General features: G+C 36.0%; 2 protein-coding genes across 2 annotated transcripts in view; one reads left to right on the forward strand and one right to left on the reverse strand.

Annotated features, from left to right (window-relative positions):
- DOCK2 (dedicator of cytokinesis 2) overlaps window positions 1-27708 on the forward strand; it is a 449319-nt gene that overhangs the window by 197979 nt on the left and 223632 nt on the right. The gene's annotated exons all lie outside the window — the stretch shown is intronic.
- The window catches only part of INSYN2B (inhibitory synaptic factor family member 2B), a 132185-nt gene continuing 110790 nt past the window's right edge, over window positions 6314-27708 (reverse strand). Inside the window, exon 4 of the mRNA XM_051978883.1 lies at window positions 6314-9657. Within this exon, the coding sequence (XP_051834843.1) occupies window positions 9471-9657 (187 nt within the window). The 3' untranslated portion in view covers window positions 6314-9470. The remainder of the gene's footprint in view (window positions 9658-27708) is intronic.

Here is a 27708-nt window from a genome sequence, read left to right on the forward strand (position 1 = left end):
GCATTTAAATGCATACAAAATACTTAGGAAACTGATCATATTGAAACATTGTTAACAAAACATAAAAACAATTAAGTTCAGAGACATCAGATTAATTCCTAGTTTTGAATGATAAATACTCTGTCATTTTTGGTCACTATCTCAGATGATTTTGCTTTATCAGGTTTTTGCTATCATCATCATTATTGTTATAAGATAAGGTTCTACAGAGGAGAATATTAGGGCATTTGAGTATAAAAGACATAATGCATTAATAAGCATAATACCATATCTACCTATGGGGTTAATAAGGCAGATGTTATTTCTCTTCTACAAAGAGGCACTTTTACCAAGGAGTGAGTTGATTCCATGACATGAGTAGGGGTTGGGCAAGATGATCTTTGATGTCCCCTTGAATTCTTAATTCTATATTCATATGATTCTATCATATGTTAAAAATGATGACAGAGCCAGGACTGGATCCTAGGTCTTTTTACTTCTATCCCCAAACAAGGATCTCTTCCTTCAACTATTTTTGTTTCTGACATCATCACTTCAGGGGATATTTTCCTTTTTAGATCAATTCAACAAATATTTATTGAACTCCTATTATGTGCAAGATTATGGACTAGATCCTGTGGAGGAAACAAAAAAGAGTAACACAAATCCAAGGAGTTTCTAGTTTAAAGCAAGTTACAATCACTACTAATCAGCTTTGTCATCCTAGGATATTCAAATAAAGCTCTATAACCACTAACAATAATAATACATATCTAGCATTTTATCATTCCTAAAATGATTTCCTCTTAGCAAACCATGAATGAATGTAATGAAAGTAGTGATACATTTATTTTCAAAATAAGGAAACAGATTCACAGTTTAAATGATTCAACTTAAGTCAAGTGTCTACTAGAGTCAGGATTCAATCTTCAGCCCTTTTATTATTTTATTTATATTGTTTTTCCCATTATGAATAACCAGGAAATGTATTATAAAATGCCTCGTCTCACATTTGGCCACCGAACTGCTTTAATCTGGTTCCATTTCTTATGCCTACAGTTTACATGGAGTGCCTAACAATAGTGTGGTGGAAATGCAATTAGATTTGGAGTCAGAAAATCCGGGTTTAGATCTCAATTCTTCCCTACATTCCTTGTAAGTCAAGATTAGATGCTGTTCTCTGAATAAAACCTTCCCCTTGTTTCCTCTATTCCTCCCAATTATTAACATTCTCTCCATCTTAAAATTTCCTTGTATGTATTTTATATTTCTTTATGTATTAGTTGTGCCCCCATTCCTTCCTACCTGCCTCCCAGTACAGTATATGCACTTTGGAGCCAGGGATTATTTCTTTTTTGCCTTTGCAAAACCAGAGGAGATACTTAGCAAGTGTATATTGAAGTAAAAGCAAGTCGAATTGAACTCTGCAGCTTACTCCCTTTGTGATCTTGAATATGTCTTTTCATGTCTCTGGGTCTTAGTTTTATAACCTATAAAATGAGGAGATTAGAATAAGCAAACCCTGATTTTGTTCCAAATTAATGATCTTTTCTTCTAGTTCTAAATTAATTGTCCTGTGGACAAGCATAGGCAAGCAATTTGCCTTTTTTCTGGTCTAAAGGTAATTTCTTCTTCCATCCTATCCTTTTAGGAGACTATTGGTGTCAGCTGAATCCCTTGGGCATTGTAGCCTCTGGTAGTGCTTTGTCCCTATAAAGCCTGTCTTTTAATATCAATTTGTTTGACAGTGGAAGAGCCTCTTAGTATCTATAACAGACCATCATGTCCCATAATGACTTTGGGTGGCCTTGACGATACTAGCTATCTTAACAGTGCCATAAAGATCCTAATAGGATGCTCCTTCATCTTTATGGTATTGATAGAGCAGGTTATAGAATTTTTATTCACTTAGAGCTATAGAACAGAGTCATAGACAGTTCTAGCTAAAAGGAACTTTGGAGATCACTAAACCTCTTCATTTTGTGAGTAGAGGAGGAAAATGAGATCTGGAAAAGAGATATGACTTGACTAAGGTCTCTTGCACAGTTCTTGTAAAAGAGAGAGAATGAGATCTTTATTCTCTTGACTCCAAGTTCTGCAATCTTTCAATCATGTTATTCCCATAGAGTATCCTTAGATTTTCACAGAGATTCCCATAGAATATCCTTAGAAACACATAAATTTCCATAGAGATTTCTTTATTATTACCTATAAGTATTGCTCATAAGCAGAGATGAGCTGGGAGTAACTATATAATTTTCCCCCTAGGATTCTTGTTGGTTTCTGCCCATTTTCCTGGCTTCTCTTTACTAGTCCTGTGTATTCTGAATTTTTTCACTTATTTATCTTATTCCATTTTATACTTCTTCTCAAAGTCTCATAATTTTACTATTGGAAAAAAAAACATTTTTTAACTCTGATCAATTATTTCCTCTATAAAGAGGAGGATTTGAAGTAGGTTCATTTTTAAAGTCCTTTCCAGCTCTTCATATCTTCTAAGCAGCCTTTGATCTCCAAACATCTTTTTTGGGAAGCTTTGTTCTATCTCCAACACTGAATATTTTTCATATTTTATTTTGTTTTTATTTTTCCCTTCTGTCCCCTTTTGCTAAATATGCATTGTCATCTTCTTAGATCTTGAAAAAAAGGAAGAACTGGATAGTTTGAATTTCTTGTTCAAATTGTGAGTGTCTCGGATTTTAAGCTTTAGAAGAGAAGTATGTGGAACAAGACAGGTATTTTATAATTATCATCTTTATTTTCTCGGGAAAGAGAAATGCTCAAACTAAAGAGTATTCCCTCTTCCCCACACAGTGGAAATCTTCAAGAAAGTAACAGATGAGCTTTGTTGAGTGTACTGTAGTAGAGATTGTTTTTCAGGTACAGGTTGGAAATGGATAGCCACTCTCCTTCCAACTCTAAATTCAAAGATTTTGTGATCTTTTAAGGAAATGTAGTGTAGTAGAAAGAGTCTGAACTTGGACTATTGTTATGTGTGTGATTCTAAGAAATTCATTTTCTTTCTTAGAGCATGTTTTTCTTCATTATCCCTTGAATAAATTAAAGGCTTTGGATAAGAAGATATCAAGGCCCCATCCAGCTGTGAGTCTGAGTACTCTATCATGTATGATATTCTAAGATTTATTGTGGAAGGTACAGAAATTAAGTGAAAATGCTTCCTTTTACCATACACAACTACCAACATAGGTTAACAAAAGATAGACAACTGGGGAAAAAGAGAGGACCAGATCATGAAGTACAAACTGCAAAGATATTTAGGATATAAAGTAAGAGGAAGATGACTAAGAATTCTGCTTGGAGGAATCAGGCAGGACTTGAAGGAATTTGATGACAAGTCAACAAGTATTATATAAAGTGATTACTATTATATGCTAAAGATTGTGGTGAGTTCTGGGATTCAGTGAAAAAGCAAAATAAAAAGGCAGGGAGGTCTCTAACTCTCAAGGAGCTCACAGTCTAATGAAAGAGGTGAAATGCAAATCACTGTGTACAAAAAAGATATATATATAAATAAGCTGGAAATATTCTTAGAGGGAAAGTATTAACATTAAGAAGGACCAGGATTGTTGAAGATGAGGCTGAGAAGGATTCCTAAAAAGAATGTATATCAGATAATTGTAAATATAATGTTTTTCTCTTCCTCTATTTATTTGCCAACAGCAAAAGAGGTTTTCATTCACTCCTTAAGAAAATTCATCCTCTTATCTTTTCTTCTTCATCCAGTATATTATTTCTGGTTAAGGAGCCATCCTTGATGAAGGGTTTCATTGAACTCCATGGAAGTGCTGAGCCGTAGTATATAGCTGTTCAAATAAACTGCCCAAATGACTCACCCCATTTGATTGATAGTTAAGAAGTTTGTATCATTGTGACCATATCCCCTCTATCCCTGAAATGCCTGTGCTACTGATAAAGCCAAATTTAAATGTAGAATGTAGTTCTTGACATTTAATTGTCATTAAAAACTGTTTTCTCTATGAGGAAGACTGGATTTTGTTGGGATGTGATTTAATATAGTGTATTTAAAGATCCCAAGATGTAATAGAAGCAGTTTCTTATACTTTTTCAATAATATATGCTTTTATTTGTTTCAGATGAAGTAATAGTTTGGTGTGATTGCTTTATCTTTTCATTTCAGTTTTGTTTAAGCCAAAATAAGGCTTTCCTCTGAAACTCTCAAAAAGCCTCTTTAGAAAATGGACTTTAGTTTCATTTAGATAACCTTTCATTAGAAATAAACCATGTTTCATATAATAAACATTGTCACTTTAATGAAAAACATAAGGGATAAAAGTTAATAATCTGCTTTAATTTGAAAACTCGTGGGTTTTTTTGGTATGTGATAAGGTAATATCTTAGTGAAATTTGCAAAGTACCTTAGGATTTAATTATGTCAATCAGTTGTCCTGAAATGAGTTTCAATTGGGACCATCAATGCTAATGATAAATGTATCAGAAGGGGAAGGTGGTCTCCCAGGTTCTGATTGTCTTGTGTACAAAGATAGAAGAGCAGCAAGAACACTATCAGGTTAGATGAATGGAGAGATAAATGTTGTCAATGAAAAAAAAAAACCCTGAAACTTTGCCCAGAATCATTCCTGATTGGACAAAAATCTTATTTGGGGACCAAGCCCCACATTTCCCACTGACAGTGGCAAAGACCTACTTTGGTAGTGAGAGAGCCAGGCTGTCTTCCAAGTCATTTAAGGTTTGCAAGCTTCAGTTTCCTAATTTGTAAAATGAAGAGGTCGAACTAGGTCCCAACCAGTGCTAAGTGTATGATCCATTATTCCTTTCTGCTTATAGCAGAAAGAACGCTGAGTTTGGAAGACTTCAGAATAGACCTTATTTAATACTAAGTCATAGCAGCCTGACTGAGCTTGAAGCTGTGTAGAAAAGTTCTCAAAGCTAAAATCTACCCTATTCAGGCACTGGAGTGAGAGGGAACAAATATACAATATGCTAAGTTCAAATTTGACCTCATTTACTTCCTAGCTGTATGACCCTGGGCAAGTCACTTAACCCTAATGCTTAAGTTGCCTTATTTGTAAAATGAGTTGGAGAAGGAAATAGCAATCCACTCCAGTATGTCTACCAAGAAAACCCCAAATGGGATGACAAAGAATCAGATATGACTGAACAACAATCAACCTTCTAGATTTTTCTTATGTCAATTACAGGAGCTCTAGACTTCATTCCACCATTACTAGCTATGCAATCTGAGCAACCCGTTTTATTTCACTTGGCATAATAATGACTTATTTTTGAGATGGCCCAGGCTTTTGGACCCATTTGGATAAGGAAACAAAGGGCCAGAGAAGGTAAGTGACTTTCAAGGGATCACACAGGTAGTAGATGATAGAGGCTGGATTCATGTTCAGATCTTCCCAATTTCAAATCTAGCGCTCAAATTATTACCCCATGATGGATCTAACTGGTCCTAGGATTGCTTTTATGGTAGCACTATTGAAATGGCAACATGTGATTTCTTATCGCTCATGTAGTTTTCTTTGAGGAAATTCTATATCTTGGACCTAGAGCCACCCATTTCAAAGATTATTCCATGTCTTCTTTATCAGAACTTAGGTTCCTTGCAGAACTTTAGCTGCTGATATTCTCTCCCTTGCTACCACGAGGACCTTCAGGGGTCACTGTGGCAATTCAGAAACTTGTCCAGAATGGGTGCAGTCATGTCATTCTCTTTGAGCCTTCTCAAAATCAATGAGCAGTGAGTACATGGCACCAGTGTCCTTGTTTGTCAATTCAACAGTTTAAAGTTCTTCCTCTGTATAAGGGGACTGAGGACACATAAGATGCACATTCTGTTTTTATGGAATCTCTTAGGGAGTATGCCATGTAGATTTGCCACTGTGCTATAAAGGTCAGTGAGATAAACACACACAAGAAATCCAGGCAAAGTCCTAAGAGATTTTTGAGAGGGAGAGATCTCTTTCATTTGGGGGTAGGTTTAGTGTGGTGGGTCAGGGAAGGTTTTGTGAGCAAGTTAGCTTTTGAGTTGGATTTTAAAATAAAGGAGGGATTTCAGTAGGTAAAATCCTAGCTGGTTTCATTCCTGGTATGGTGGATGACCTGAGCAGAGGTATGGAGATGAGAGAAGACAGGGCAAGGACAAGGGACAGATCAATTCAGTTCAACTGAAACACAGAATACATGAAGGTTGAGAAGGAAGGTTAGAGCCAGATCTGTGAAGGGACTTGAATACCCGTCCTGAGAGTTGATACTTTTTCTCTTCCCAATGTATACATTTTATAGACTGGATAAAGCTATTCAAAGCTAGTAAACGAGTCTTAAAACCTAGGAAAAATATGTAAGTTTATTGAAAAAAGATAATATCCCATTTAAAACCATTTAGAAATTTACAAAACATTACATTAGTACATCATTTTAAAGAAGATGCTTTATAGAGCAGCTACCTTTAAGTACCAAGTATGGTGAATAATCTTTTATATTCTACTACAGAGAAAGTAGCTGTAGAAACTCCTGCAATGTAGAATGTGTTGGTGTCAGTCCATCTTTCCTCCTGTTGAACAAAAGAATTTTTTTTTTTGCCAGATGGATCTTTCTCTATATAACAGAGTAACTTCAAGTGTAGTATTTCAGTAAAATCATGATGGCAGATGCTATACATTATTATACAATGGAGAAGGTCTGAGTTCCTGTGAGATGAGTAGGAGTTGTTTTCTCTGTGTTGTTGTTATTGTTTTTGTTTTTACTGTTTTAATGGGAGTTTTGAATAATTCAGAGACCATTTTACTAGTTGGAAAGGGAAACTGTGACAGGGCTTTTCTCATTTCAGCGATTTTGATAGACTGAGAAATCAACACTTCTCTTGTTCCAGAACCAGGTCCTACAAGCACCTGGTCTGTGCTTTGGTACAGAACAATTGCTAGCTTTTCCTGTTCAATTTATTTTTGCTTGTTTTCAGAACCTAGTCCTTATCCCCTTATGTTCTGGTGAGGCTACTTGAATTCCTTTAATAGAGCACATACATGGGTCTTTGTGAGCTTGTGTACCTGTGGATGTATAATAGGTATCATTATACATAAGCTGTCATTTCTATGAGTATTTGTTATCCACATAGAAAGGTTGACTCCCAGGCTAGCTTCCTTAAATTATTCAGCTTAGTCCTGGGATACCTTCCTGAAATATAGTTGGTATGTGTTCAGTTAAAAAAGACATCTTTAAAAAATAACTTAACCAAAGAATAATTAAGACGGCATATATACTACCAAAAAAATCTCCAAACCAAGTATAATTGAATTTTTGATTAATATTGTTTTAGATTATCCGTATTATTGATCTTTTTCATAGATGAGAGCATTTGAGAATTGGATGCATATACAGAGATGCATGAGTATCTATGGCATTTAGCTATTGCTGTATTTAAGGGTGGCTTCAGGAAGAGATTATATGATAAGTATATTTTTTATAACTTTCATTGATTTTATTTGTGTGTTCTAGGCCTTATTAGAGTCTCTTTGTGTGAATTTAGACACTACCCTAGAAACAAAACAGAAGCAGCTTCAGCAACTCTGATGCAATTTCTTGGTTAACTTTCATGAACATTTTCTTCTTCCACTGAAATGGCTCTGCTGACTACACTGCTGTGATATGGGAAGGTGACACTGTTGGTGAAGTTTTCTCAAGAGGCCTTGATTTGGGATTGGGTCAGTGTTTCCTGTGTATAATCAGGAGTAGATGTTTCTCTCACAGAAATTCTATCAGATGATTCTGAAATTAACCTTTGAGGAACCCTACATTGGCTAATGCTCCAGATCATTGAATAGTCTCTCTATAGTCCATATACACTTTGAGTTTGCATCTTTTCTTTTCCCCTGGATTGAAGGATGACTGTCTCAACAAGCTACCATAGGGTTTAATTTAGTCAGCAGACTTTCTAACCCTTGCTCTCACTCCCCATGAATGTGCAGCAGAAATCTAATTATATTCTTTTTGAGGTTTTGTCCACCACTTAAATTAGACTGTTCTCTCAGGTTTAGAGCCTAGGGGAAAATTAGCCATGGATTTTCATAAGAAATAAGAGCTTAGTAGAAATAGGATGTTTATCTCCATCCCAAATTTTGCAACTTCATTCCACCAGGCCCTCATTTCTAGCTCATTGTGAAAATATATGCCTAAGATTAATACATCACAAGATCCTGAAACTGATTTGAAATGACCAGTAAGGCTATTAGAATAGCTGAACACATGATGTCGGTGTATTATAAAATTGACAACACCAAAAAAACCCACAAAAAAACAAAAAAAAAAAAACAGCCAGAGAATAATGGATGGGAGTAGCTGGATTTTGTGGCACTAAATATTATTTTTTTAAAATCTCATGGGGATTTAATTGAGCCCTCAGCCAATTTGATTCAATAGCCATTTATTAAAACACCTATTATGTGCAAGGCACTGTGCTAGGTGCTAGTAGGGATACAAAAACAGAAACAAAACAGTCTCTGCCCTCAAGGAGCTTACATTCTATTGGCAAGAAAGATTAGGTTCAGCCACCATGTTAGTTGGTTTTACTAAACTTATTTTTGTTGTTGTTGTTCCAAGAGTGGAGATGTCATTAAATAGCCTGGTCATCTCAGGCCCAGATCTTTCTTTCTTTACCTTGTCAAAGGGAACCCTAGGGATCTGTAATCAGATGGCATGTGAGCATGAATATCATGACAGAAATTCTTCGTATCCTTCCTATAACATTATTATTTACCTAAATTTCACTGGATGTCAAAATGAGCCAGAAGTTATAATACTGATCAGGTTGCTGTGTGTGTGTGTGTGTGTGTGTGTGTGTAGTATTAGGACCTTTTTGCAAGTCCTAATAACATTTCAGTGTCATACAATTGTTAAATAGTTAATTTGGGTTCAAATTTCTAATTAAGGAATGAAAAAGTACCAACAAATAAGGGCTATCATGCAGTTTGATTTCTTTTTGTGCTTAAGTATTGCTGATGTCTCAGAAAACTGTGGATTGGAGTTCTTTGTTTTCATAAAACAACTGAGGAGTAGTCATGTCTCTGTACTTCCTTCCTTTTCCTGTCTGTCATCCTAGGTCTGAGAGAGTTTATATTCATGGTATCGGTGAATGGTTCATTGCAGGATGCTGGGGTAATGAAAGAGCATATGAATGGCTGCTGGCAACCTTCTTGCCTATGAAACCACATATGTTTGAAAGGGAGCTCTGCAAGTTGGCATTAGAGTACCTGTAAAACCTTTAGCAAGTGGGACCTGCTCCTTCTGCCATTGAGTCCCATTGGGTGACTGGTCTCAACCCTGCTGAGACCTGCCTGACCCATCTCTGATTAGGTCTGGATACTGCACATCTCCTGGGAGGATCTTGGTGATCTTTTGAGCAGTTTGGCTACCAAGCAGGAGAGGACAGGGCACTTGGCTTCCCCACCTTGGGAAGGCAGTTTGAGGAGTGCAGTGTTCTAACAACCTCAGATCCACCAAAAACACTTCTTTTTCACCTTTTTGGTTTTCCTTCGAAAGTCCTGTTTTTCAGGAGCAGGAGGCTCTGCTGGCGGCTTTGGTGGTAGGGCTGTCTCTGGTGGTGGTTCTACTTGATCCAGACTACTTAGGACTTGATGGAATCTCCCTTCTTGCTGTCGGAAATCGTATTCTACACTGAAAACAAAACAAAACAAAAATAGAGAAAATAGTAATAAATTTGACCCAGGAAGTATTTTTACAGTCCCTACCATGTAGTCAAGGCTTATCTTGACTTTTAGGACTTTGCTAAATGCTCATGGAAAGTCAAAATAATTCTAAGACATCATTTCTATGTTCAAAAGGCTGATCTTTTGGTTGGAAAATCAGGACATATATATATATATATACTTTTGAACTAATTTCTAATAATATAGGACAATAAGATGGCTTGTCAAAATGAGTGGTAGAGACTACAAGCAATTCCTTGCTATAGAATCTGAGCATCTAGGTTCAAATCTCACCTATGATACTCATTGACTATATGACTTTGGGACAACAAATTAACTTCAGTGTCCTTGTTTATAAAATGAAGGGATTAGATTAGATGGTGTCTTTTCCATCTCTAAGCTTATGATCTCGAGGAGCTACATTCTGTTACGGAAGAATAGAGAATGTCAGGGAAAGGAAAGATCAGTGTGTGAAGGAATAGTCAGGGAAAGCTTCTTGGAGGAGGCAGTCAATTGAGTTATACTGAAGGATAGGAAAATAAATAGAAAGGAGATAGGGTGAGCATCAAAGCAAACAGCATGAGAAAAAGCTTAAGTGAAAATGGAGCTGGGTTTTATAGAGAGAGGTAAGGAAAATGATAATTCTGTAGGATGATGGCTATAGAGGAACAGTAGAAAAGGAATTAATAGGAAGTTGTATAGTAGATCTAGTACACTAGAGATCATCTAGTTTAAACAGGGTCTTTTAAAAATGAGGAAATGGGAAACCTAGTTGGATAAAATACCAGCCCTAGAATCAGGAGTGCCTGAGTTTAAATCTGGTCTTAAGGCACTATTACTTGTGTGACCCTGGGCAAGTTACTCAGCCCTGATTGCTTCCAAATAAAAGAAAAAATGAGGAAATGGACTGGGAGACCTCAAGTTTATAGCTAGAATTGTTCCTGGTCCTAGTCCTGTAGGTCTCAGAGATAGGGGTGCCAGTGAAAATGGTTAGTTTTCTCTAGGCTATGTGATGGATCTGTGGATATATGTTGAGGAGATGCCATATTTTTTCTGCTAATGAGTTTTTAATGCCAAGAGATGAAAGACCTCCCTTGTTACTTTGTGATATGGTATGCTTTCAGATATTCTTTTCTCCATCATTGATCGGACAGGGTTTTCACACATGGCCAGGGACTTAAAAAGAGGCTGTCATCATGGTTTATTCTGATCAACAGCCTCACATTTCCACTCTTCACACTGAGTCTTTAGGTCAGAGTTAGCACTCAAGGACTAGCTGCTAGAAAAGCCAAAACAAATAAACAAACAAAAAACCTTAACACTAGTCATGCATGAATAATAAAATGTCATCAAAGCAGTCTGCCACTTAGCATGCTGAAATGGAAGAACTTCCCTCCATAAGGAGATCAAAGGGACAAGTATTTTTGGTGGCTAGACTAATATCACTTTAGCCCATGGGCTTTTCTTCCTTCCATACTTCTAAATAACCATCTTTAAAACTCAAATTATTCTCACTCTGGCTTTCTTCTTTTCTCTCTTAGCTGGCTTTTTACCTATTAAGCCACAGGCATAAGATATAGGTTTGGATGTGAAGAGATCAGGAATGGACACATATTTAGGAACTCAGGAATGATCCCTTTTGGTGTATCATGTTGTATTTGGTTTATTCATTGTGATATTCTATCTTTGGACTATCATAGAATCATAGCTTGAGAGTTAGAAGAGACTTCAGAGATTATTGAGTCCAATTTCCATATTTCCCATATTTTATATAAGTCCCAGGAATGTTAAATGACTTGCCCATAATCAAGTAAATATTATGGACCAGAGCTGAGATTTGAACTTGAGCTCTTTAATTCTAGTCCCAGCTTTGTCTTTTGTACCATGCTGATCTCTAATGAGCATTTGGCTGGTTTTTATTTTAGATGTAGGCAATGAAGGATGACCTTCCTTAATCCAACCAGTCAAATATCAAATATTTTAAAGTCTGGGCGAGGAGGAAGAGTCTCTAGGGGGTGAGGACACTGCTATTGCATACCCTAGTAGGAAAATACAAAAAGCGCAGAATACTTTACCTGTCACTGAACTTTAACTATGTACTCCATAGTTCTCAAGGGATCTTAGGTTCTATTCTGTTCTCCCTATCCAGTCCCAATCTTCCTCAAGTATGCATTCACTCTACTTTAAATATTTAGAGAATAGAGAAAGGGTCACATTTTTTGTTAACCTTCTGAACTGATGAAAAGAATATTACATCAGGGAGATGTTAATCTGTCTAGTTCACACCCCTCTAATGGTGTGAACATTCATGGGTCAGAAAAAGAAAACTTTCATATTCAGAGATACCCTTACTCCCTAAATAATACTGCTGCCAGAGTTGCTGCCTATTTTTCCTGGTAGGGTTAGAGAGAAAAGTAAGCATCACGAATACCAGGTGAAGCCAGGATATCTGTGTTTAGGTTAGTGTTCCCTAACATTCCCAGTTTGGGAAATCCCTGAAAACATCTAACTTCTATTTGTGTAAGGCATATCTTCCCCCTCACAACTATATATAAATATATTGATATATATATGTAAATATATATGTACTTATAAGTATCTGTACATGAGCACATTTTCATTTATGTAAACTGAAAGAGTATGTGTGTATCTGGGAGTATGTATTTAATAGCTCTCATTTTACTGGAGCTCCTGGTAAAGAACTTAGAACCCTTTGGAACCTGTGCTGTTAAATAGTAGCTCAGGGCATTGAAGGGTGAAGAGAATTGTTCGGTATCATAGACATATGTCATTATACAAATATATGCATATACACACATCATACACAACAGAGATGCATATGTGTATATGTACACACATGTACATGCATACAACATGTATCAGAAGTGCCTCATTACTTACCATTTAGAATAAAAGAGACAAAGAGATCTTTATTTCAATTCCTACCCATCCAAATGCATGTATATTATGTGAAAGTATGTGTCAATATATAGATACATATAGATACACACTTGTAAATGTGTATTTTATATTTGCAGATATGCATATATATGAATATGTTTATGTGGATGTATGTATATATGTAAGTATTCTAGGCAACCTGGCATAATGTATAGAACATTAGGTTCAAACCCTGCCTTTGATACTTACATGTGACCCTGAGTAGGTCCTTTTACCTCTCAATGCGACAGGAAAATCTTTAGGTCTAAAAGTCATAAAATACCTATCCAATAGACATAGGTAAGGAGAGGGAGTTACTTTACAAAAGTTTCCTTTACTGTACATAAAATCCTGTTTTATAGTAGATATTTAATCTTAAGTATGTATATGTGTATATATACAGATATATGCATATATATACATATATGTGAGTATAATGTATGCAAATATTTATATGTCTGGAAAAGTGTTTTTCCTTGAAGATCTCTCTACTTATCTATATATTCATTTGTCTGTTCATCATCTATCGATCCATTCATCTATCTATCTGTCTGTGTGATCTCTCTCTCTTTTCTCTCTCTCTCTCTCTCTCTCTCTCTCTTTCTCTCTCTCTCTATCTCTTTTTCTCTATCTCTGTCTCTCTCTCTTTCTTCCTCTCATCTTATGTAGGAATCTTTGCTGAACTAATTGCATTTATTAATGCAGTTCAGGGAATTGTCAATTCACTTATAATCTCAAAGAATTTACTGTGGCTCTGACAAATTAACTGACTTGTCCAGAGCCACACAGCCTAACATATGTCAGCCACAGACTTTCCTGCCCTCAAAGTTGGTTCTTTATCATCTGTATTATGTTACTTTATTTTACACATACGTGCACATTATATTCCTCCACATTTAAGTCTCTGTGATGAACAATTGGCATTAAGATGAAAGATTCACCAAAAGGACTCCATTCATTCATCTGCAGTCTGTATAGGTGGTTCCTTTATGTGGCAGTTCCTAGAAGATCTGGTTCATGTGAGCGTATCTTATTGCCTCTCCTTGGGAACAGCCTGTACTAAATGCTTCTCTACTTAATTAGGTTATAGTCAAGGTCATAAATTCTGAAAGGCTCTAATGATAATAATAACTAACATTTTTAGTGCATTAAGGTTTGCAAAGTGCTTTGCATATATTATCTTATTTGATCCTCCCACCAATCATGTGCTATAAATGCTATTATTGTTTTCCCCTAGGGATCTCAGTAGGGCCAGAGACTATCTTGAGCTTTCCTTTACTCCATCTCACCTGCTTGGACTGAAAAGAAACTGATTTTATACTCTATGGCATAAATGAAACGCTACATTGAGGCCGACTCCATTCTTTATCAGAACAAGACAATATATCTGCCAGGTTCTCTATCCACCAATGCCTTTCGTCTTCTCGTGTGTGACTTAACCCTCTACACCTAGCATTATCTCTTTATTTTGCTCCTCTTGTTCTGCTGTGAATGTCACTGATGTTCTTCTGCCATCCCCTCAGTGCAAGTTTAGGGAAAAATACAATCTTTGTTTCTATGGAAACACTGACCCTTAAGTAATGCAAAGGGATTTCACAGCAGGATCCAATTTTAATCACGGATAATATACAATAACAATAACTTATAATCAAATAATAACTAAAAATAATAATTTTGGGCACTAACACCATTGTTTCCCCGCCCCTCTATCAGTTTGATAATTTAATAGGCATTGAAAGTGAATTTCTTTTTCAAAGCCAGGTAAATAACAGATAATAGAGAAACATAAATGGCACTTGGAAATTGATTATTATTTTTTTAGGCCAAGGCAATTTTATTAACAGAAAGGGAAATTGTCAGTTTTCTTCCCCCCCCCCCCCACTCACATTAGTATATTTGAAAAACCACTATGGGGAGAGGGAGTATTGAAGGGACACACATATTGATTTTTACAAGCAGAACTCATTTTCATTTGTTTCTCATACTGAAGTTTTATGGCGTAAGGAGACTACATTCAGGACTCTCTCTATTCATCCAACCTCTTCTAGGTTGAGGCAACTACTGGCAAAGGATCTCTAAATTACAAAGCTTGAAAGGTTTGGGAGCTGAAATATTGCAGAAGGATATCTGCAAATTCTTAGATTGTACTTCTTTTTTTAAGTTTTTAAACATAAAACATTAATTTAATAATAAGGTAAAAGTAAGGATAATCAGTATTTTACCATTATCTCAATAAAAGGAAAATCCTATAATAATCAATATATCACAATCCTTAGAAAAATCTGAGCCACACTCATCACTGCTTATAATGTCAGGGAGAGAGGAAATATACATACAGAAACCTAGCAGAGGGATTATGCTTCTGCTCTGAGGGTCCTGATCACCCTGTTGAAAGTGTCTTCATTACTCTCAGAGGATATCTTCACACATATTAAAATCAGCCTTTATGTGTAAAAATCTATTCTCTAAGACTAAAGCACGACTTTGGTGTCTCTGATAAAGTAAGTGGTTGATTTTTGTCTAGGTCTCCTGGCAAACTGAAAGATAATGAGCAAGAAAAATAATAGCTTAGCATTTAGAGAGCATTTAAGGATTGTAAAGTGTTTTACAAATATTATCTCATTTGATTTTTACAACAACTCTGAGAAGGAGATAATGTTATTATTTCCATGTTACCAATTAGGAAACTGAGGTGGACAGAATGACTTACCCAGTTATACAGCTACTGAAGATCTGTCTAGATTTGAACTTAGACTTTCCTGACTATCCCTGTGCTACCTAGGGAGATCTGGCATAAAATCTGTGGAGTTAGGGTTGTTAGACTAAAGCAGAGATTATTAGCCTTTTTTGTGTCATAAACTCTTTTGGTAGTGGAGTGAAGCTTATGGACCTCTTCTCAGGATAATGTTTTCAATGCATAAAATAAAACACATAGAATTATAGAGGAAAACAATTATCCTAAAACAAAATCAAAATATTTTTTATCAAAATATTTTTTTTAAAAAACAAATTCAAAGACCTTCTGAAATCTACCTAGTTAGGAAACTTTGAAGAGTTCAGTGAATTAAGAAATACTATTAATGGTGGCTGGAAAACAGACCCAGTGACAGGTATAGTAGAGATTTTGGAATCTTAGCTATCCTGCTACATACAATGGAACTTAAAGGATGGTTCCTAAGTATAGTACAAATTAATGCAATTGAATACACATTTATTAAACACTTAATCCTGTTAATCATGTATGAGGTGCTGGGAATAAAAAATCAAAACTTAACAGTCCCTGACCTCAAGGAATATGCACTATAATAAATGAAAATTACATATGCACCAAATTAAACATAAAGGTCATATGAAGAAAGTTACTATCTGCATCTAGAGAAAAAATTGATAAATAGAAGTGTGCTTACATACATATATGTGTGTGGGTATGTATGTATACCTATTTGTGTTTAATGGTAGCCATCTCTAGTGTGGGAGGACCAGCAAGAAAAAAAGGGAAAAAAAGAAAAATAATTTATATGATAACTACTATATATTTAAAAGGAATAGCAAGTTGTACATAATAGATTTACAATTTCATGTGCAGTCATCATTTTTATTTTACTATATTATGGAGATACTTGTTTTATTCCATAGATTGAAAACAAAATTAAAAAAAAAATAAAATTAAGGTTGAACAAAAAAAAAATGAAAAAACCCCCACAAAACATGGTGAGATTTAGGCCATGAGTTAGGGAGAATAAAAATGAAAAGACATTTTTTAAAAATTACATATAAAATATACACAAAGAAATTTTTCAGAGGAGAGAAGACTCTTGGCATTGAGGAGAAAGGCGCTAACTATATGGAGTTCTTACCACTTAAACTAAGCTTTGAAGAAGACTGGGTAAGGAGTAAGGGGGGATTGATGAGGGAAAAAATTCCAACATTCGTGTCGGTCTGTGTAAAACATGGGATATGGAATGTCACAATAAGATTGAGCATGTAGCATGTAGAACTGTTTTATATATATATATATATATATATATATTATATATATATATATATATATATATATATATATATAAAAACATGGAATGGTAGGTTGCGGGGAGGTTTTGAAGGGTTTTGAAAGTTAGATGAAGAAGTTTTTATTTTTTTTCTCCAAAGTGCTGGAAATTCTATGCTTTAAGAAAATCACTTTGGCTGCTTTGTGGAAAATAGTTCAGAGACTTGAAAAAGTGGAGGCAGAGAGATGAATTAGGAAATTATTGTAATAATCCAAGTGAAAGGTGATGAAGACTTGGAGAAAATAGATAGAAATTAGAAGACAGATTAGAGATATATTGTGAAGGCAGAGTTCACATAAAAGACTTGGCAACTGATTAAGATAAAATGAGTGCGGAAGAGAGAATGATTCTACAGTTGTGAATCTTGTTAATGAGAAGAATGGAATTTCGCTGAAAATCCAGGGAATACTTGGGTATATAGTACATGCATGTACATGTGGACATACACACTTACACACACATATTCACACAAGTGGAATGCCTAAAAAGTTGCTGAGTTCCTCTTAAGTTCTTCAAGTAAACCATGAATGACCACATGATGGAGATGTTGTAGGGTGTATGGGTAGACATAGGATTCTATTTTGTTTGGGCTTTCTCACTTCAAGACCAGCTCTCTATCCATCATGCCATATATCCTCCAGTAAATGCTTGTTGATTGACTAAGCAGTAGTTTTCCTGACTTTAAGGCTAGCCCTATGTTGTATTGCCTCTCTTTCTTATTATATATTTATTTACTGTAACTGAAATGCAATATTGCTCAAAATGTATTGACTAACACTTATGTGAATGTGTATGTATACTTATACATGTACATATTGGTTATGGGACCCAAAAATCATAATTTTCTGAAGGAAAGTATTGTCTGAAGTAGGAAAACACTGTGTAGCAGCAAGATATAGTTGAAAGAATACTGTGTTTAGAATCAAAGGAATTGGGTTCAAATCCTGTGTATTCCACTTACTGACTTTGGTAAATTATTTTGACCTCTCTGGATCTAACTTTCATCATCCATAAAATGAAAAAGTTGGACTAGATGACCCTAAGTTCTCTTTAGTGATAAATATATGATCTTATGCAGTTCTGAAAAAAAAATAGTGTGTTTATAAATTTTCATCTTTGAAAAGGATGAATAGCAAACATTATTTAGAATGCTTAGGAAAACTTGAGTCTTTTGTCTTAAATCTGTCTTAAAAACACAATATAAAGGGAATTTAGAGTCTTATATGCAATTAATAGTTTCACTATTATTGAATTAAAAATGATAATAGCTGACATTAACACTGAGGGGTGCTTTTATATATCTTACCTCACTTAAATAACTACAACAAATAATTTATATTTTGCTGATGAGGAAAATGAGTCACAAAAGTTTAGTGACTTTGCCATTGCTATTAGAAACTTGGTCTTTTTTCTTTGAGTCCAGTAAAATCCTCACTGTCCTATACTGCTTTATTTCTTTGACTGAGGCTGATGGTGTGCAAGTACTTCTCTGGGATTTCTCCTAGCATCCTTGAAAAATATAGGATCAAAGGGACACAGATTTTGAGATGGAAGGGATCTTGGAAGCTATTAAAATCGATTCCTTCATTTTAGAGGCAAAGAAACTGAAGAGTGGAAGTGACACAGCTAGTAAGAACATGAGTCAGGATTGAAACTAAGTCTTCCTGACTTCATATCTAGTGCCTCATTCACAAAATTGCACTATCTCCCCAGCTTGCTGGACAGTGTGGAGAGTTCTTGGGTTAGAGAAATAAAATGGATATGTTATTGAAAGAGTCACCAAGTCTTTAAGAAATGAGACCGATTACTTGTATTGTGCATACCAGTTTCTTTCAAGGATGCTTAAGCTTAGTTCTGTGTAACTTTTTTGATCAGTCATTTCAGTTGTATTCAACTTTTCATGACCCCATTTGAGATTTTCTTGGTAGAAATACTAGAATGATTTGCTATTTCCTTTTCGAGCTCATTTTACAGATGAGGAAACTGAGGCAAACAAGGTTAAGTGAATTGTCCAAAGCCACACAAGTAGTAAGTGTCTGAAGTTGGATTTGAATTCAGGTCTTCCTGGTTCTAAACTTGGTCCTGTATCCACTGCACCCATCTGGCTGTAGCTTTGTGTGACTGCCTAAAGTCAAAGGGCTTTGAACCTCATGGATCTCAAAATTGTCACCGAATATTATCTAGATACTGATCATTGAGTTGAATTAGATTGATCTATTAGTGTCCTTCCAATATTAACATGCTAATGTCCTAAGGCTCTTTGAGGATGTCTGGGTTGTTGCAGGGGATATGGGAGGTGGGACAAATTAAGTAATTCAACTGATTAGTCACTGCTCTAGAAAACAGGTAGATTTGTCCATCTTTGGATAGGCCACAATCCCAGATTTTATGCAGCTGAAAAAAGTGTGGGAAAGCAAACTGCAAAGGGTACTTAGAAATATAAAGACAAAAGGATAAAAATAGACTTGAGTTCTCCCTAGTGAACATGCTCTGACAAAATGGATAATGGAGTAAATTGGAATTGGGGGGCTGTCATTTTACATATACCTGGTATAATAGCTTCAAGTTTCCTAGGTCTCTCTTAAGTATAATCTCACAACCCAGTGAGATCAGCACGGTTGGGATTCCTGACACATCATCAGCAGGCTCATGAGATGGTAAATGTATTGGCATTTGAGTTGGAGGAGGGAGGGGGTGAGGAAAGAAAGTAATTTGTCCCTCACTTAACGTTAAACAGATTTAGAGGCAGTAGGAAAGAAACTGGATCAAATCAGTCCAAGACAATTAGTACCCTGAGAAAGGAAGGTGATAAAATAGACATAATTTTCAAGTGGAAATAGAATTTTTTCCTTGGGCTATGACTAAAACCAGGTCTGGGGAGTCTGGTCCAGCATAGAGATAAAAGGAATTAAAAGTTACTGAAAGGTCCCATTCACCCACCCCACCATGGACTAAAACTTGGAGGACTGATGGATACAACTTTATTGCAGTATAAAAACAGCTTCCCCCATGGGTCTTTGAAAAGCACAGGACAGCTGGTTTTTAAAATCAGGGGTCCTGGAAAAGAAAATACTTCATATCTCCCTTCACTAACACAGATGAAGTAGGGAACTTCCACACTCAGGAATAGTTCTCATGAAGATCTTGCTAGTATTTGTGTCCCTATAGACATGTGCCCTTTCTGGATGTTCTGGTTCATAGCAAATTGTGGGTACATAAAATAAGGGCAGATAAAAGAGGAAGTGAGCACATATTTTTTTTTTTTTAAAAGAGAAGTGTAGCCAAGTAACAATAATAAACTACGTGGAAGGAAGTTTCCCCATGAGTAGACTGAAAAATGACTGAAACATTCTTTCTCCCTACAGGAAACACATCTTCCAAATTTCTCCTCATGTCTTTTTCATTTTGCTTGTTGGCCAGTGCATTTCCATGGCACCTATCCCCACAGTACCCAGGTGCTTCTAGAATTATTGACCTTCAGGAATTTTCTTCTAAACTAGCTGTAAGAATCAATGGCTATATAAGGGGGGTAGTTTGGTTTCTGTCCATATCGATAAATCACAGACACTCTGGAAAGCAAAACTTTATTGAAACCACAAAGCTTTGGGGGATAATTACAGTTTAGGCAAGTGGGAGATTCCCCCTCCTCCAAACATGTATCTTTCAGCCTAGAAGGAGAATGTTCCTAAAACTTTCTCCTAATGACCAGTTTCCTGATTATTTATAGAGTGCAATTTTCAGCTTCACAACTGCCAGCCATTTGGGGCTGGCAAGTTCATCCTTTCCTCCCAGGATATCTGTATTCTGATGAGTCTTCTGAGAATCACAGGTTCATTCAGCCCATAAATAAGCAGGAGACTGAGCTCCAGAAATTCCCACCATCCTTTGTAATAAATTTCAATTTGAGTACTTTAACTCTAAGCTAAGAATTCCAGCCCCTCTGTCCCGTAAAGGAATACTTTTTATAGTCAGAGTCAGCTAGATGGAGCAGTAGTGAGAATGCTGAGCCTAGAGTTACAAAGATGTGAGTTCATATCTAGCTTTAGATACTTACTGTCTCTGTGACTGGCCAAATTACTGCCTTAGTTTTCTCAGCTATAATACCTACTTCCCAGTAAAAAGCCATTTTGACTAAGGATCAAATGAAATAACAGTTGTAAAGCACTTACTACAGTGCCTGGCATGAATCAAATGCTTTTTAAATCCTTGTCCTTCTCCTCACCCCTATCTCAGTGAATTCTTGTTATATATACTGACTTAAAAGAGCAAGCCAGAAGGCAAGAGAAGAAAAAAATTTAGAAAGATGGGGGAAATTTGGGGTTGTGAATTAGATGGTATGGTAAAAGAGTATACAAGAGGGCCTTCTTGTGGCCATCTCTGGCATTCGTGCTGACAGTCATCCCTGTAGTGTTCTGTTAATCTCTTTCTTAAATATTTATGCCATGTTTCAAACTCTTTAGCTATTAATGCATTGAAATGAATTCTATCTATTTTATTACCTATATATTTCCAGAGTTGTAAATCTTACTTCTCTTTGCTTACAACTTAGGGGAGAAGAAAGGGTAGAAGGCAAATTATGAAAGGCAGGAAGTAAAGGCAGTGGTCCTTAGTAATATCATTCATTAACCAAACATTTATTAGACACCTACTATGCTACAGGTACTGTTAAGGATACAAAGACCAAAATTAAATAGTTTCTTCTTTCAAAGAACATACATTCTATGGGAATGAAGAACAGCATGTACACAAGTAAGTAAATTTGAAGCATCATAATAAATATAAATTTCTGGTGGTGGGGAGAACACTACCAAATAAAAAGGATCAGGTTATGTCCTATTTAGCCAGTAGCATAGAAGGTAAAACTGGAAGAAAGAAAGGGAATCAGAAGTAGGATGAGAAGTAAGTCCATCTTATGAAGGGCTTCTGTGCCAAAGAAGAATTTGTATTTGCTTCTGGAGGCAAGAGGGAGACATTTGAACTACTTGGACAAGGGAGTGATATAATCAAATTTATGCTTTAGGATCATCAATTTGACAATTGTGTGAAAGATTAATTGGAGAAGAAAGGGAATAGAAGAAGGTAGACCAATTAAGAAACTTTGTGATAGTCTAGCTGAGAGACAACGAAGGCTTAAATTAGGATGATGACAACCATGTGAGTAGACAGAAGGCTGATGATTTATATTTTGGTATGCTTCAAATCTTAAACTTCCTTCCTGGGAGATCACTTTGGGGAATTGGGGGCTAGGGTTAATTTGAACTTGTAATTTCATCAGGTTGGGGGAATTCTCAGCATGGAATCTCCTTTCATGGGTTCAGATTGGCAATTCATCCAGTTTCTGATTATGTTAGAGAGCTGCCTGTGGCTAGAGAGATCAGGTTTTTTAAGTCACTCAGCCAATATCTTTTAGAGACAGAACTAGAATCTTCCTGACTCAAAAGATGACCTTCTAACCATTAAAATGACCTTTTCTACCACTAGGAGATTATTTTATTTTATTTTATTTGGTATACATGTGCCTGTAGTTTGTTTTCCTGTTGTTTTTACTCCTTATGCTAAGCATAAAAGATTGGTGGAACTCCATAGCTCAAAACAAGATTTTTAAAAAGTGATGACTAGAAAAACATTTGTTTCCATTGTGAATTTCATTGCTAACCAGGGAGAAAACCATGATTAGGGCAGAGTGAAGGGCTCATGGTCTATCTGTCTTCATGCTGAGGGAAAGTTATGAACAAACCAAAAAAGAAAGTACTCAATAATTTAAGTTAACAGTTGGTAGTTAAACTCATGGGACTGTGTGTTGATAATGCATATCTAGCTGAATGGTCTTTATTTTTTAGCTAAATAATGGCTTTGTGGTAGTCAGGAATGTGTGAGGTCCAGTGTCTCAATAGCTGAGTAGGAAATTCAAGTGCTTTGAGTGCTACCTGATTGTAGGATTTCATTTCAGTTCCTGAACTCCTTTTGCTTTGTTTTTTCAATTACAATATAACACCTATTATTTTCCTTTTGCATATGTGTATATGTGGTCCTTCAAGATCAGGGGACATCTCTTTAAATCTTTACCATCAGAGGCAATATGAGGAGGTTCCAGATAAAATATACAATTCTTGCCATGTGTTTTAAAAAAAAGGGGGGGATATTTCAGAAGATGGTGGAACACTAATACTAGATTTAGAGTCTGAAAGATCTGAATTTGAATCCTGACACTTTTACTCTGTTATTCTGGACAAGTCCTATTCTCTTTGTGTCTCAGTTTCTTTACCTACAACCTGGGGATAATAATTGCAACTACCTCACAGGATTGTTTTGAGGATCAAGTGAAATAATTTTTAAAAGTACTTTGCAATTATGAAAATGACATATACATTCTAGTTGTTGTTATTCTATAAAGAATATTTTCAGATATTTATATAGGACAAAAATCAACAAGAAGAATTTATATAGCACTTTAATGTTTGAGATATATGAAAATTTCTTTGGTCAGTATCATGTTTAAGGTGTCACATGTTAGGAAGCACATTGATAAGCTGGGGAGTCACTAGAGCAAAAAACAACCAGGATGCTGAGGGGACTAGAGGCCATGACCTGTGTACTGGTGGGTATCTTTTGCCTCAAATAAAGATCTGTGGACTTAAAAGCATTTGAAAGTCAGTCATATGGAGGGCTTAGACTCCTGCTTGGTCCCATAGAGCAGAAGTAGGAACAAAAGGTAGAATTTGCAAGGAGGTAAATTGAGGGTCAAAGTAAAAATCCTTCCTTTAAAATTAGAATTGCACAAAAAGGAATGAGCTGCCTGGAAAAGTAAGGGCCTCTCTTTGGCTGCAGGTCAAAGGAAGTCTGAGTGACTATTTGTCCAGCATATTTATAGGAAGAACTAGATAGGTACCTGTGTTTGGCTTCTAAGGTTCCTTGAAGCTTTGAGATACTGTGTGCCTACAGTTCTGCAACTTACCAGTGTATGAACTAATAAGGATGAAGAAGCAGTTCTTGGTCTACAATCTGAGAAAATGAGAGATTCCTGCAGTCTTAGGAGTTCTATGAAATGATTCAGTTATTTTGCTCTATGCACATTTCTTTGTTCACAAACACATTTATGAACATTTTTTCTGCAGTGGGGGTGGGTTGGGGGGGGTGGTCAGCAATTTTTTGCAACAATCCTTTTGTTCAGGTGTTTTTAATTGATCCTAAGGGATTTGCCATGGGCCTTTCTTAGCACTTGGACTCTTGATTGGGGAACAAAATTAGGATTTAATTGGTCTTAACCTTAATTGGAGGAGAAATGTCAGGGTGGATTTCCATTTCAGTATTCGAGCTCAGATGAGGCCGGAAGAGCCAGGAAGTGTGGGAGAAAGAAGAGGCAACAAATGAATCCCAGAAGTCATGCATAATGCAAACCGAGGCCCCTGGTGTGGTGTTATAGAGCCTCATTTTCTCTTTTCGCTTGGGCTTAGGGAAGACCAGGACACAAGTCTGCTCAGTTGGCAATTTCTCCTTGTTTTTTTTTTTTTTTTCCTTTCCATCCACTCTCTCTCTGCCCTGACTTCCACTCTCAAGTTAGGACTTTTAAAGCACCTCTACACAGCCAGAGTCAGTCAGAATTACATAACTTTCTTGGTAGTTCCTTAGAAAGAAAACTTTCTTTTTTAATTAACTAAAATGAATAGAGTGCTAAACCTAGAGTCAGGAAAATCTGAGTTCAGATTCAGTCTTTTTAGATATGTGATCCTAGGCAAATCTCTTGACCTTTTTAATCCTTAGTTTTCTAATCTGTAAAATGGGAATAATTATATATTAATATATACTTCTTTAAGCTGTTGTAAAGATCAAATAGAAGACTCTCTTTCTCTCTCTCACTGTGTGTGTGTGTGTGTGTGTGTGTGTGTGTGTGTGTATGTGTGTGTATGTGTGTGTGTCCCTGTGTCTCCCTTTATCTGTTGACCACTTTGCAAATATTGGAGTGGTAAAAGTTAGAAAATGTCAGGCATTTTAAAATTAGCCAGTGCTAATATCAGGCATGAAGATCAGGGAGGAGGTTATTGAATTTTGGCAAAGTTGTCAGATAGCCAGAGTTTCAGCAAATTCACCTTTCTGTCCAATGTTTCCATCTCCCATAACTTTTATGCCACCCACTGGGCTGATAGAGTGTGCAATATCTTATCACTTTATCCTTCTCTTCCATTACTTGTCAAAATATTCTTTGTCACATTCCCTCAAGATTATGCTCTCAGAGATCCATCTTTGGTGGAAAGTGGCCTGAAAAGTTGCCTTCTTTGAAGTTTTGTTAGTGGACAATAGCTAAGCTATTACCCTTCCGTGGGTATTTTCATTTCACTAAGAAATTCTTACAAAAACAATGCCTTATCCTCTTCTAAGTAAATATTTGAAATGTAGTGACATTCTGTTTCATACCTTATTAAGTTTGAAGAAAATCAACACAATGCCAGAGTCAGCCTTGAAGTCTAGAAAAGCTCCTGTCTCAACTCTGGTACATATTGATCGTGAGACCCTGGGTAAGTTACAGCCTCTCACTGTCCTGAGACAACTCTGAAAAAACTATTACTAGCACAGACAGTTGCAAAAAAAAAAAAAAGAACAAAATAAAACTGTATAATTAAGCAAGATTTTTGAGAGTTGCCTAGGAGCTGGGAGACCTTGACTAACCCATGGTTGTACATGTATTCCAAAAGTGGAATCTACCACTTTCCTTGGAGATTTCCCCTAGTATATCCAGAGCATCACAATGTAGACAACATCTAAAGTATTACACTTATTTCTTCATATTATATTTTAGCAGGATCATTGAAAATCTGAAACATTGTTAATGAAACATCCAGAAGGGAGTGAACAGGATGTACAATATTCTAAATGTACTAAAACCATGTAATAGAAAGGTCGATTGCAGAGTCAGGTACACTTCTGGAGAAAGAAATATTTATAAAAAGGAGAAAAAGCATTTATTAAGTACCTACTATACTATAGGCAACATGCTGAACCCATTGCAAATATCTCATATAAGGAAAGTCAATAAATAATAATCTCAAGTACTCTTTAAATATTTAAAGAAGTTTTCCACATGGAATAAAGCTTAGACTTTTTCGGCTTGGCTTCTGAAATCAGAACTGACAGCAGTGGGTAAAAGTTACTATCAGTCAACTAGTTTTCATTAAGACTCTACTATGTGCCAGGCACTGTGTTAAGCACTGAGAATTGAAAGAAAGGCCCAAAACTGTCTTGCTCACAATATAATGAGGGAGACTACATGCAAAAAACTATGTACAAAGTATGAACCCAATGAATTAGAGATAATCCACTGAGGGAAGTCATTAACAGTAAGGGGCATTGGGAAAGGCTTCTTTCAGAAATTAGAAATCAAACAGAACTTTAAGTAAGCCAGGGAAAGCAAGAAATGGATATAAGGAGGGATATCATAAGCTTGAGAAAAGAAAGAACCTTCTTAAAAATTAACATTGCCCAAAAATGTTATGTACTACCTCTAGAAATCACTAATCACGGAGAAACCCACTTGGGAATACAGTAGAGAAAGTTCTCATTTAGGTGCAGATTCTGCAAATCTCAGAAACTTATAAAAACAGGATGGAAAAATTAGAGAAGAAATATCCTCTTCATTTTAAAGATACTGCAATTTTACAGCTAACATCCAGTGAATGTTCTTTTAGAGTTCTGGTCAGAGAATAAGCAAATAATCAGCTTCCTGTATTGTTAGTTTACCAGCAACAGACCCTAACGAAATCCATCATGTTTCTGTGTTCTTTGGGTCTTGCAATATATACCACATTCATCCATCATTATGGAAACCATTGCTTAATGAGGTCCAGGGAAGCATTTTCTCATCACTTATTCATTAGTTTGTAAGAAATGACTTTCCAGGACGTGACACAAGGTTTGAAGTCATTTGAAATGTAACAATGACAGTTCTCCTCATCCCACTGCCGAGGTGATGGGCTTTTGTTCTGATCTCTTTCCTTTCATCAAGTTAATTGCCCCTTCTTTGCAGTGGCTCAAATTCTGGGACAGAGGGAACTTTCAAAATAGTGTTGTTCTGAATAGTAATGAAAGAGATCCATGAAATATGCCACTGACTCATTGCACTCACTGAATGAAAGAGCTGGAAAGATGCTTAGGAGTCATGCAAGTCCACTCCTTTCAGTAAAAAATAACAAAATAGAGATCTCTTCCAAAAGTGAACCGAGTTTTTCAAAAGCATCCTGCAAGTTAAGTGACAGAGTGAAAATGTTACCCTGCAACTTCTGCCTCTTAGTTCAAAGTCTTTGTTCTCTTGTGTGTTGCTTCTTATGAAGAATCGGAAAAGGGGGATTTGTAAGAAGCTTTGCTTCAGTTTTAAGCTCAGTCCTTGGTTTATAGGCTCTATTAGTCATGTCAAAGATTGGAGATGTGGTGGGAGAAACAGAGATAGAGAAAACCAGAAACAAGAGTGACAGAAAATATTTTATTTGATGTAAATATTCCCTCTCCCTTCCCCCCTGCACACTGTTGCATAGATGGTAAGCTTTCCATGCCTAAGCAAAAGGGTTCATGAGTTTCAGCCTCTCAGAAAATATCACCTGGCAACCAATCTTCTAGGAATGAGCACCTTAGTAAATATTAATTGAATTGAATTGAAGATATTACAGAAATGGAAGATATCATCTGTGTAAAGGTAAAGAAAGAGGAAGAAGAAATGGATTGTTGAGGTCAAGAAATATCTGTTAGAGATCTTTGGTTAGAACATAGATAAGGTGAAGGGAAGTAAAGATAAGTTGGACTTAGATTACAAAAGCAATGGGGAGACACTGAAGGCTTTTGAGCAAATATGTAACATAGCTAGACCTTTGTCTTAGAAACATTATTTTGACAGCTGAATGGAGGATGATTTGGAGAGGAGTGAAGTTCAAAGCAAAGGACATAATTAGGATTAGGAAACTCTTATGTTGGCAAAGATTAAAGACAAAAGAAAAGGTTGATAGCAGAGGATGAAATGGATAAATGATATCATAGAAAGAATGAAT

The sequence above is a fragment of the Antechinus flavipes genome, chromosome 2 (genome assembly GCF_016432865.1).
Source record: "Antechinus flavipes isolate AdamAnt ecotype Samford, QLD, Australia chromosome 2, AdamAnt_v2, whole genome shotgun sequence".
In the NCBI taxonomy this organism is placed as follows: Eukaryota; Metazoa; Chordata; class Mammalia; order Dasyuromorphia; family Dasyuridae; genus Antechinus; species Antechinus flavipes.